General features: G+C 41.6%; 1 protein-coding gene across 5 annotated transcripts in view; it reads right to left on the reverse strand.

Moving 5' to 3' along the window:
* RFFL (ring finger and FYVE like domain containing E3 ubiquitin protein ligase) overlaps positions 1-12,807 on the reverse strand; it is an 84,676-nt gene that overhangs the window by 43,375 nt on the left and 28,494 nt on the right. The window contains exon 1 of one of the 5 annotated variants that reach the window (XM_014590114.2): positions 10,802-10,940. The exons of 3 other annotated variants lie outside the window; for them this stretch is intronic. In XM_014590114.2, coding sequence (XP_014445600.1) covers positions 10,802-10,898 — 97 coding nt within the window. In that variant the 5' untranslated portion in view covers positions 10,899-10,940. Of the gene's footprint in view, positions 1-10,801; positions 10,941-12,807 lie in introns of those variants that run through there. One more of the 5 variants, XM_027774156.1, reaches the window with a different exon arrangement.

A 12,807-nucleotide genomic window follows, 5' to 3' on the forward strand; every position in this document is an offset into this window, starting at 1 on the left:
AGAAAAACCCCTCAAAAAAAAAAAAAAAATCACTGAGAATTAACTAGAAAAACATGAGAAAACATTAAGAAGAGAGAATAAATAAAGTGATTCTGAATAAAGGCTTCAGAATGAAATAGATCTGGTTTCAAATTCCAGTTTTATCCTTAACTAGCTGTTTGATCTTGCACAAATTAAACTATCCAGTATTCAGTTTCTTGTCTAAAAATGAGGCACAACAGAGTTCTAAGAATTTTAAAACGTATGGCATACTGTTTTTCCATACTTCTCTCTGATGCTTCTGTTTTAAAAAAACATCCCCCAGAGCCAGCAGGTGATGTAGTGGTTAAGGCTCTGGACTCCCACATGGCCAATCGTGATTTGAGTCCCAGACCCAGCAACCTGAAACTCAGACCAAGCACATGTGTGGGTGCCCAAAATTCCAAGAGGAGCATGGAAGAGAAGGGACTGTGGCATGAGGCCATCCCCCCCAGATGGTGATTTCTCACTTTCTCTCTCTCTCTAGTGAACATATGCATCCTATATCAAAAGATCTCTTGGGAACCAGCAGTTAGCGTAATGGCTATGTCGCTGGACTCCCACGTAGATGAGCGCGGTTCGTGTCCCGGACCCGGTGGCTTAAAACTCACGCCGGGTGTGTGTGCGTGCGTGCCCAAGCTCCCGAGAGGAGAATGGAGGAGAAGGGATTGCGGCGTGACCATCCCCCCTGGGGAGTGATTTCTCGCTTTCTGTCTCTATGTCTCTCTCTGTCTGTCTGGCGAGTGCACACGCCCTACAGTGAAAATCTCTCCAAAAAAAAAAGATCTCTCTGGGGACAAAAAAAAAGACAAAAAAAAACCAGAACAAAACAAAAATCCCTTGTTCACACACTACATCAGTAGAGTTGACCTTTTTTTTTTTTTTTTTAAATAATTATTGTATTTAACTTTACTTATTCATTCACTCATAGGGGAGGGAGAAGAAGAAAAGAAAGTGAGAAAGCAAGTCACCAGATCCGGGACTCAAACTGTGGTCAGCCATGTGGGAGTCCAGCATCCTCAACCACTATGCAACCTGCAAGTTGGCCATTTTTGATCATCAGTTAAAAAAAAAAAAATAGCCTATTTTCAATGTATCTATATTTAGCAGCGATTAGACATGTACTCCTATATAAATATTATATATACTATGTTCTACCTAAAACATAATCTTAAAATGAAATTTCAAAGAGTAAGATAAAAATATAGAAAGACCTAGTTTTAATGTTTCCTTTCAATATCAAAAAGGAAGGTTTTATGCATCCCTAGAATTCAGATATTCATAGCACTGGACCCCCATACAGTTTTTTGTTGTTGTTGTTGTTTAAGAATTATTTTATTTATTTCTTCATCCATTTTTAATTTGACCAGACAGGGACAGAGTGAGAGAGAGAGGGAAAGTGAGAAAGCAAGATGCCAGGTCTGGGACTCGAACCAGAGTTGGCCATGTAGACGTCCAATGCCCTTAACCACTATGTTACCTGCTGCCACTCCCCATACAGTTTTTTTTTTTTGGAGAGGTTTTTTTCGCTATAGGGCACGTGCGCTCGCCAGACAGAGAGACAGAAAGCAAGAAATCATCCCCCAGGGGGGATGGCCACGCCGCAATCCCTTCTCCTCCATTCTCCTCTTGGGACCTTGGGCACGCACGCACACATGCCCGACGTGAGTTTTAAGCCACCGGGTCCAGGACGCGAACCGCGGTCGACTATGTGGGAGTCCAGCGACATAGCCATTACGCTAACTGCTGGTTCCCTCCCCATACAGTTTTTAAAAATGTATCTTCATTGGGGCTAGCAGGTGGCATGGTGGTTGAGGTGCTGGACTCCCACATGGTAGACCACGGTTTGGATCTGGGACCAGAATTTCTCACTTTCCCCTTCTCTCTTTCTCTCTCTCTAGTCAAATTTTAAAAAATAATAACAAATAAGGTTAAATAAATCTCTTTTATTTTTTTGCTATAGAGTGTGTGTGTTCTCCAGAAAGACAGAGAGAGACAGAGAGACAGAAAGCGAGAAATCACCCCCCAGGGGGGATGGCCACGCCACAATCCCTTCTCCTCTGTTCTCTCAGGATCCTGGCATGCACGCAAATGTGCCCAGCGTGAGTTTAAGCCACCGGGTCCGGGACTCGAACTGTGGTTGACTACGTGGGAGTCCAGCAACATAGCCATTACGCTAACTGCTGGTCCCAAAATAAATCTCTTTTTTTATAAAAAGAAAATGTACCTTCACATATAAACTTCTCTGTAGGAGTGTGTACAAAGCAATCTCTCTCCTATCTCCCCTTTTCTTTCATTCCTAATTTCCCTAAGAAGGTAACTGGTATCCAGCCTTCACTTTCTCATCACATCCCCACTCAATGACTCCACTCACTCTACTAGCCCTTTTCCCTAGGCCACCAACCATCTTCTGATGGATAAATGTATAGCTTTTTCCTAAACCCTTACCTTTCATGACCCTGATGACCTACCTACCCATACACATCTTTGAGTTTCTCGTAAGCTCCTTCTTCCCCAGTGACTCCAGTTTGTCCTTTGACTTCAATGACTGCTCTTTCTCGCTATCCTTCCCTCCCTGCTTGCTCCTCCTACCACCTAAATATCCCCAGGGCTCTTTCCCTGCTCTGTCTTTCCTTCTCTAGTGAATTTTATTGGTTCTACTTGTTAAATATTATGCAATGGCTATCCCATACGATGTCCACTGCTATACCTTGCCCTATGTGCCTAGATCTTACTCAAGGAGTAGGGCAAACACTTCCTTACAGGTCCTTTCTTTGCCACTCTCTTTCTCTACAAAGTAGTCAGGGTAACCTTTACTTTAAAAAAATAAATAAACCTCAGGCCAGCCAGTGGCATGGCGGTTAAGGCAGTTGGATTCTACATGACTGAGTACATAGTTCAAATCCCAGACCCAAAGCTTGAGAAACACACCAGGTGTATGTGCCCCAAATCACAAGAGACTGGAGAAGGTACTGCAGTGTGGCCACCCTCGCTCCCACACCCAGCCATTGCCGGATTGGGGGTGGGGGGCTTTCTCACTTTCCCTCCCTCTCTCTCTCTCTCTCTGGCCAGCACAAGTGCCCTCTAGCAAATTAAAAAAATAAATCTCTGCTTGTTACTTTCCTGTTTCAAAGCCTTCAATGGTTTCCTCCCATACTTCTGAATAAAGTCTAGACTCCCTATATGGCCCACAAAGGCCCCCTGTGATCTGGACTTGGTCTACTCTCCCACTTTCACCTCAGTCTAGCCTACTCAGTCACTTCCTTCTAATTCTTCAAAAATAATGTTATTAACTGCCCTAAGACCTGCCTGGATCTTTCTTCCCCAAGAGTCAGACTTTAGTGTGCGTGACCTAATACTCAGCTATCTGGCACACAGTGGGAGCTTACTAAGTGCTAGTATTTTGGGGAATTAAATTCCATAGTCTTCAGTCAGATAACTCCCAAATCTAAGTATCTGAAATCAATCTTCTCTTTCAGTTTTTTTTTTACCTCATTTCTAAATGCCTGCTAGATATCCACACCTCAAATTTAGCATACTAAGTACATTTAAAACCAAACTCCTCATCTTTACCCAAACCAATTCTTTCAATCCTCTGAAATTCTGTGAACGACAGAATCCATATTTTCTACTTCAGAACAACGTATTTCCCATTCGTTTGCTCCATCTGTCCAAAATTCTAATCACCCTATAAAACTCACAACAAATATCACTTCATTCTTTCATGCATTAAATCAACCCCTTCTTCATTCAACAAATACTTACTGAGCAGTTTTTGTAAGGCAGGCACTATGTTAAGATACTGGAAAGCAAAGCAGACTTTACATGTCTATTATATATCAGTCAAATAATCATACAGCTATTTAATTATAAGCTAAAAACCTACTATGAAGGGAAAGTGCAAGAATCTATGAGGGAAAAGAAGGTGAGGTGGGCAGGTGTCACAGTGGTTAAGGTGTTGTACTCGTACACAGCTGACCACCATTCGAGTCCTGAACCTGGTGGCTTTGCTTTCTCACTTTCACTTCCTCTGTCTCTCTCTCTCTGGTGAGCATGTGTGCCCTGCAGCAAATTTCAAAATAATAATAGTAATAACAATGATATATTAAATAATTTTTTAAAAAATTAGAGAGCCATAAGGAACTCTGGTCTGCTGATGTGCTGACTGAATGAGCTATAACTCACACTAGGCAGACTGAAGGGAGGGACACACCAGGCAGAGGGTGCAGCCCTGAACTGGAAGCAGGAGACCAGTAGGCCGTCTTAGCATACCCACCGTTCTGCTCTATGTGTATTATGCCTACCTGGATCTGTCCCCCAGCCCCATACTCATTTTACTGTTAGTTACCTGAGGAAAGGGACGCAGAGTATCTCTTATGTGTCAATATCCCCAGGAGATACTCAGTCATGTGTCTGTTACCGAGGTGTCTATGCTTGTAAAAAGCTCCCAGATTACTCCACTATGCAGTCAAATGTGTAAATCATATGCCCAAACTACCCATTAATAAATAGATATTAATTATTTGCTCATGAAAAATCTCTAAGGTCAGTGTGGTAAACTGTGTCCAGAATCTAGCAGCAATAATCCCAACCATGCTGCATGCCCTTCTGTAGTGTGACTCTGACCCTCTACACTCCAAGAGGTCAAGTCCACACCTCCCTCTTCTTGAACCTGGGCTAAACTTGTGACTTACTTTGAACCAAAGAATGGAACAAAGCAGTGATGCAGGGGCTGGACGAAGGTGTAGCAGTAAAACGTAATGCTCTTTAAGGCTGACCTCCATGGGAGGGTTCATGTCCAGGGGCACACAAATGCCTGTGACTGGAGTGGGCTAGGGCAGACCACAGCATCAGGACTATTCTGGGAATGCTGTCTCTCAGTCTCTATCTCTCATGAAATAGATAAATAAAAATAAATAAAGACCTGTCCTACACTACATGTGTTGAGTGCTACACAGAGGAAGCTGAAGCCCACATGGCCAACTAGGGTTCGAATACCACCCGGCAACTCAAAAAATATGCCGGGCATGAGTGTGGGTGCCCAGAATACTGAAAGGATAAAGAATTAGAGGAAAAAGGATTATAGCATGACCAGGACTCACCAGGGGGTTAGGGTGTGGAGGACTTTCTCTTTCTATTTCCTGTACAGGATTAAAAAAAAAAAAAAAAAGAAAAGAAAAGAAAAGAAAGAAAAGAGATATATTATCACTTTTAAATGACTCCCAGGTCTAGGTTCTAAGAGACCCTGCAGCCTCCATGGCATAGCCATAATGTGAAAGGAACCAAATCTAGATCAACAAATGATGAAACCAAGGAAGAGACAGACCTTATGGAGAAGAAGCAAGATCTTCCAGCCAACAGCTAGAACCAAAGCCCCAGGTATGTGAGTAAAGCCATCTTGGATCCTCCAGCCCCATCAACATCACATGGAGCAAAACAATGTGTCCTGCTTCCCTGAATTAGTAACCCACAGTCATGAGCAATAAAATGAATGTCATTTTATGTCACCAAAAGTCTTACAGTAACTTTGTTACCCAGTAATAGATAGTAAAACACTCAGAAATTCAACATTATCTTTAAGTCATTCAAATGTTTATCAACTTTAATGATGAAAAAAAAAAAACTCTTCCTCGTAGTCATCAAAATTACTCCTTCAGTTTAAGTCCATTTCCTCTCAAATCTTTGAAGTCGTTAAAGAATAATTAATGAAAATCCCTTTGGAAAAACTATTCTTATACTTGAAGATGTTAATCAAGTTCGTTAGCTTTTCCTTCTCAAGGCTAAAATAAACTTTCCTTTTTCTTTTAAACTTACAATAATAGGACTTATTTGCTAACATTTTAATCATCTTTAATTATCCTCTCAAGTAGGAAAGGGCCAAAATTTAATGTCATATGCCAGTACCTAGCGGAGATTATTTCCTAGTCCTGGTGGTTCATCTTTCTACAATCAAATTTCACATAGTTCCAAATAAGGCATTTTAGCACCCCTAAAGCTATGAAGTACTCTACAAAATTAATCACTCACTGTGAAAACTTTTCTGTATTTTATTTATTTATTTATTTATTTTTAGGTTTTTGCCATAGGGTGCATACGTTCACTGGAGACAGACAAAGAGAGAGAAAGTGAGAAATCACCCCCCCAGGAGTATGGCCATGCCACAATCCTTTCTCTTCCATTCTCCTCTTGGGATTTTTGGTGTGTGCGCGCGCGTGCACACACACACACAAACACACACACACACACAGTGTTTCAGCCAGCGGGTCTGGGATTCAAACCAAGGTCAGCCATGCGGGAGTCCAGCACCTTAACCACCACACCATCCACTGTCCCTACCTTTCTTTTTTTAAAAGCTTATTTCTCCCATAAGACAGAGACAAATATCCCAAAAGGGCTGTCACACTACAGTCTGCCCCCAGTTTCAGCTGGCCCAGATCATAGGTGCACACACGTGTATAAGGTATGTTCAAGGGAGGTCCTAGGATATGAACCCAGGACCTTTTCCATGTGGGTCCAGGGTTGTGTTACTGCTGCATCACTTTCTGGCCCTTTTTCTGCTCTTATTTAGCTTATTCCAGTTTTTGTAGCCTCCTTGTACTTACCAACTTGGTTTAACACTGCTCTACAGCACCAAGTTCAACAAATTCTTGATGGTAAAGTACAACAAACAGCTTCAGAGGTTGCAGTGAGCACACCAGTAATTTCATTCAAGGTCTCTAACCACAAGCAGGGCCTTGGGAGGGTCAGGCGAACTCTGGATACCTCCCTCCCACTACCTTGTAGAGGCAAGATCAGATCTTTTAGTTCTTGCCAATTGAGCAAAGGCACAACACCTCTGTAGAATTTGGTAAGATATACTCAAGTACAAAAAGACAAATCAGTTGCTTAATGCAGTTGAAGAACACATTCTCTTTCTAAATCTTTCCTGAATATATGTTTGGATATGCAAACTAGCTTTATAACCACTGGTAAAACAAAGCCTACCCAACAGTTATTATCGGAGGTATCAAGTAAAATCATACAAGGGAAATACTTTTGTGTAAAGCACCATAAAAATATTAGATGATATTGTAAGGCTAATTTTAAAAAGGCAAGCCTTTCGTATTTGCAAATAAACTCTGGCATCTGGTGCTAAGAGCTCACACACAGAATAGGTAGTGATAGGCTCAAGATCATCAAACGGGAGCAAAAAATATGCCACCTAACAAGAGTATAGATTTTCTGATACTGCTAAGGCTAACGAAGATGTTTAGAATAGTGATTTGACCCTGGAGACCCATTTCAGCCACTGTCTCTAATTGTGTTAGGCTTTCAACTAGAGATACCAAGCTCAGTCAAGGAAATCAGCAGTCTAGTGGGAAAGACAGCCAGTGCCATGGGCAAAGCAGAGATCTCTTCCATGAACTATGTTTCCTGGGGGATGAGGACTTTGCTAGTCAGACAAGTGAGAGGCCAACAGGAAAAGGCACAGCATCCTGAAAGGACATGGTATACTGAAGGGAGGAGTTCAGTTGAGGTTGGAAAGGTGACACATGACTGAGGAGAGGGAAATAAGATGGGTAACAGTGACAAGTAGGATAGGCTCCAATTGTGCAGGGATTTATAAATCAAGCTAAGTAGGAAACAGTGAACTAAGAACACTCTGAAACCCTGAGGATGAAGAGATTAGATTAGGCCTTTAAAAGGATTACCTGTGCTGAGACCAGCAGTTAGCATAATGGCTATGTCACTGGACTCCCATGCAGTTCACTATGGTTTGAGTCCTGGACCCGGAGGCTTAAACTCACATGTGTGCCCAAGATCCTGACAGGAGAATAGAGGAGAAGGAATTGCAGCATGGCCATCACTCCTAGGGGGTGATTGCTTTCTGTCTGTCTCTATCTTTCTTATGGGCACACCTGCCCTATAGTAAAAACCTCTCCAAAAAAACAAAAAAAAACAAAAAACCTGTGCTGGGACCAACAGGTGGTATTGTGATTAAGGCACTGAACTCCCACATTGCTGACAGTGGTTTGAGTCCCAGACCTGGCAGCTTGCTTTCTCATTTTCTCTCTCTCTCTCTGGTGAGTACATATGCCCTATGGCAAATTAATAATAATTAATAATAATAATAACAATAATAAATAAAATAGAGACAAAAAGAGAGGGAGTGGGAGAAAGCACCCCCTAGTGGGGCATCGCTATGTCACAATCCCTTCTCCTCCATTTTTCAATCCTGTCGGAATTTGGGACATACATGCACATGCACCTACCATGTTTGTCTATCTGTCTTTCTTTCTTTTCTTGAGAGAGATTTTTGCTATAGGGTGCATGCACTCACTGGAGACAGAGAAACAGGAAATGAGAAATCATTTCCCCCCCAGCACAATCCCTTCTCCTCCATTCTCTTCTCGGGATTCTGGGCATGCATGCGCACACGCTTTGCATGAATTTCAAGCTACTGGGTCTGGGTCGTGAACCACAGTCAGCCATATGGGAGTCCAGCACCTTAACGACTATACCACCTGCAGATCTCACTCAGCATGTTTTTCAAGCCACAGGGCCATGCAGTTATCTGAGCTTCCTTAACCATTAGACTACAGGGTTGGTCCTATACACAAAATTTTAAGTCATCCAGCTTGTTAAACAAATTGTCCAGTTTTCGACTTCTGGTAAATTAATAAGACAATGACACTGGGGATGAGAAAAGCCTCGTATCAAACAGTACTCCAGTATAAGCGATGGTTGTGTATTTACAGGATGTGAGCATGAAAAGAATGAACAGCAAGATTTGGTGGGTATAATTAACAGGGTTCAAACAACAGTATAAGTGGATAACAGATCCTGGATAGTGAGATAATGAGTTCAGTTATACACATGCTGGATTTAAGTCTTTTGAACTCCCTAGTAGGTTTATCAAGTCGGACAAAGTTTGCCAAGACTTGTCAGTTTGAAAATAAGAATCTGAATCTGGAAGAGACAGCTGGGCTGGTAAAAACATAATAAGGGTAGCTGAATTTATGGGTTTATTTGAGATCTTTAGAGGAGGAGAGTAAAAAGATATCTAAGGTAAAGCCTCAGAGTATCTCAACATTAATGGGATGGTCAAAAGAGAAAGAGGAAAAATAATAGAATGACACTCTGGAAACTCAAGCAAGCAGAAATAAAAAGGGTTGCAGGAGGTAAAAAAAAAAGGGGGGGTGGGGGTGGGGGGCTTGTCAACGGCGTTAAGTAAGATGGAGGCTGAAACTAGGACCTAGGATTTGGTCACTAGAACTGACCTTCCCAAAACCATGAACAGGGTAATAGGGGTAGAAACTCAAATAATACACAGATGATAAGAGAATCAAATTGATAAAGAGGGTCACAGTTGGGTCTATACTATACTCCTAACAATATAGGCTCTTTCTCATTCTACCCTTACTGAGAAACTTCTACACACCAGACTTTTTGGCTATGTGACAGTAGTAAATCCCAGGCTAGTTTTCCTCAGTACTCATCTAATCTTGAAATACAGGAGGAGGTTTTGTGGAATAAGTAACTTCTAGGTTGAAACCAGTTGACCAAGTTAAACTGAGGCAGGGTGCTTCCATAAAAATGCTCACATGTGGGACCAGCAGTTAGTGTAATGGCTATGTCGCTGGACTCCCATGTAGTCGACCACAGTTTGAGTCCCAGACCCGGTGGCTTAAACTCACGCCGGGCATGTGTGCGTGCCCAAGATCCCGAGAGGAGAATGGAGAAGGGATTGTGGCATGGTCATCCCCCCCGGGGGGTGATTTCTTGCTTTCTATCTCTCTGTCTCTGTCTTTCTAGCGAGTGCACGTGCCCTAAAGCCCTATAGCAAAAAACCTCTCGGGGGTGGAGGGGAAACACACTCACATGTAAAGTTCTGAGGTGACAGAGAACATGGACTACTTGGGAATCATTGTAAGAAACAGCAGCGTAACTTTAGGGAGGGCAACTACAGATATGAAAGTCTGACTTTTTTTTCTTCTTCATTTATTTGTTTATTTATTTTGACAATCAAATCAAAGATATTACCTATACATTATTTTCAATAGAGAATTTGACATTCTTGGGTCTGTGACGTGTTTCTTTCCTTTGCCTCTCCCACCCACTCCCCTCCCTTACAGACTGTGATAGCTATACTTATCGTTCCTACTCTCATATATTTGGATCTTTCCATTTCTGCCATAGAGTGCAGATATTCAGTATATATTGAGAGGGGATACAGAGAATGTGCCTTTCAAATCTGACTTACCTTACTTAGTGAAATTCTGACTCATTAGCTGAAGAGTTTAAAAGTTTAGAGGTGAAAAGCAGAAGGAGATGAGGAAAAGGCCTGAACAGAAATTAGAGATGAGGGGAGGTTCTTCATAATAGCTCAGAAAGGAAAATGGGAACAGACTCACTGGTAAGACCATGTTCTCTATAACTTGATATGCAGATAGGAGGTAAGCTAATGTGCTCACCTCTTAACAATAGTTTTGTTTGACTAAACTATTTCTCACCAGAATCCAAAAGAACAGAAAATGTAAGAGCAAAAGATAGACAAAGCTATAAAGCTAACATGTTTGATTTCTCTAAGATTTATACAATCAATGGTCTGTCTAATTAGGCCTAAAGCCCACAACTAGAGTCCAAAAGAAACTAAAGTTTTCCCCGAAGTACCCCCTCTAAGAGGTGAAGAACTGGCTTTAATATATCTAAATGGATAAGGAACTAACTCACTTCTGAAGACTAAAGGATTCTCCCAGTTCCTACCCCAGCTAATGAAACTAAGGAAACAGCCTGGGGTTACCTGATTTTGCCTGCTTCAAAGCTTTGCCACAGCAGAAAGCAAGCTGCCTCCAGTTCCTGCAGCTGAGGCCGCTGGAGCCATGTTCAGATGAGATCATCTCAGGAACCAACAGCAGCGGCTTTCAGGCAAAGTGAATGGTGCCGCCTGGGGATGTATCTTTGGTAAGCAAGATTGCAACAGAGCAGGCAGTTTACCCAGGGCAGTGCTGACTCATGCTAGGCAAAACTCCTATTTCCCAAACAGAGCCTGAGCCAAATGCAATCAACTGCAACCTAAAAATGAAGGGGCACACCACTGATTGTCTTAAATCAAGTGCTGATTACTGGGGACAGGTAAAGCTCAATTCCCTACTACTGGTAGCTCACCACCTCTGGAGCCCTTTGCTGGAAAGCTCCAGTGGCCAGTTTCTGAAATTTCATCTGAGTACAGCCTGGGGCTTGGGATGGCAAGATTACTGAAGGTAATATACAGTTCAGGGTTCCGGAAGATTTCCCCCAGTGGCTGATAAGGAAGTCACTCTGCATTTATAAATTAGAACATCTGGGTCAGCGGACTCAGGAACTTGCCCAGTCATAGCTAGCTAGTCAAATCATTAGAGTGGGTTTTCATCATTAGTTTAACCAGGCTCAATACCCTTTTTTCCTACTAGGCCTCCTCTGAACTCTCTATTTCCTTCACAACTCAAGCTCTCTCAAGACAGGTACTGGGGAGGGAGGGGCGAGGTGTTTTGTTTTAAATAAGCTCCATGCTAAAGCTAAATCATCCACCATCACACTTACTGGATGCATAAGGAATATAGGAGGCTCTGAAAATTCCTTTAACATTTACTCTTTAAACTTCCCTGATTTTATTTCCTTTATTTGCCTACTTATTAAAAAATCAATTCTAGAATGAATGGTTTATCAACAACTATTAATTATTATTGAATTTGCCCTGACAGGCTAGAATTGACATTGTTATACAAAGAAAACAAAAGATCAAGTCCTCCTTTACAGTGTGCTTTAATTTATACAAGAGAAACTGAAATTCATAACAGATCCTTCTGTTCACTGCTTAAAATATATGAGAGTTCCCCACTACCATCACTATTTCTTTTTTTATTTTTTAAATAAGTTATCCTTTTTAAAATTTATTTTATTTAACTTTATTTATTCATTCATTTATTTCAATTTGACCAGAGACGGATAGAGAGGGAGAGAGAGAGCGAGCAAGCTGCTAGGTCCAGAACTTGAACTGTAGTCAGCCACGTGGGAGTCCAGCACCCTTAACCATCAAGCCACCTGCCAGCCCTTTGCCATCACTATTTCTTACCATGGGCATTTGAGGTCATCACACCTAGCCTCACCCACCCTGCAAGGTAGGTCTCACAAGGTATGAACTCTGCAATGTAGCTGCCAACATGGCTTGCCAGTCAGCAAACGTTAGGTTAATTAAAAGGCATGCACAGACAGCATTTAGGTTTAACCAAACTATTTAATTCTATTCCTTTTCAAGGGGCTAGTTATAAAAACAAAAGTTCCTATCCAAATCACTTAATTCTCCTTAATTACATACATTACTCCAATAGGATAGACACACTGAGCTTTTATAAGGTATTATAAAATGTTCCCTGTTTTATTTTCTTCAGTGTTTTCCTTTTCAGAAAATAGTTGTGTTTAAAGAAGTTTCCCTACTGTACGTGTTAGTCTTTTTTGAATGGTAAAAGCCTCTTTATAGCAGCTGATAACCATTATCTCATGGACCACACTTTAAAAAACATTTCTGTAGCTGATAAGGCACAAATATTCTAGTATGAAACAACTCTAAAGGTTCACATATGGAACTTCCTTTAGAAAAAAACACAGTATTGTTAGAAAAGCACCTGGCCTGTTCCGTAACAGTGAACTTTAAGTAAGGAAGAGAAAATCTGGACAGTGCTATGCCCAGAAAGTAAACGTGAATTATATGAAGACCAGCATGTGGGCAGAGCACGGGAACTCAGTAACCCTGTTAAGATGGACACCAGC

The sequence above is a fragment of the Tupaia chinensis genome, unplaced genomic scaffold, assembly GCF_000334495.1.
Source record: "Tupaia chinensis unplaced genomic scaffold, TupChi_1.0 Scaffold000407_4, whole genome shotgun sequence".
In the NCBI taxonomy this organism is placed as follows: domain Eukaryota; kingdom Metazoa; phylum Chordata; class Mammalia; order Scandentia; family Tupaiidae; genus Tupaia; species Tupaia belangeri.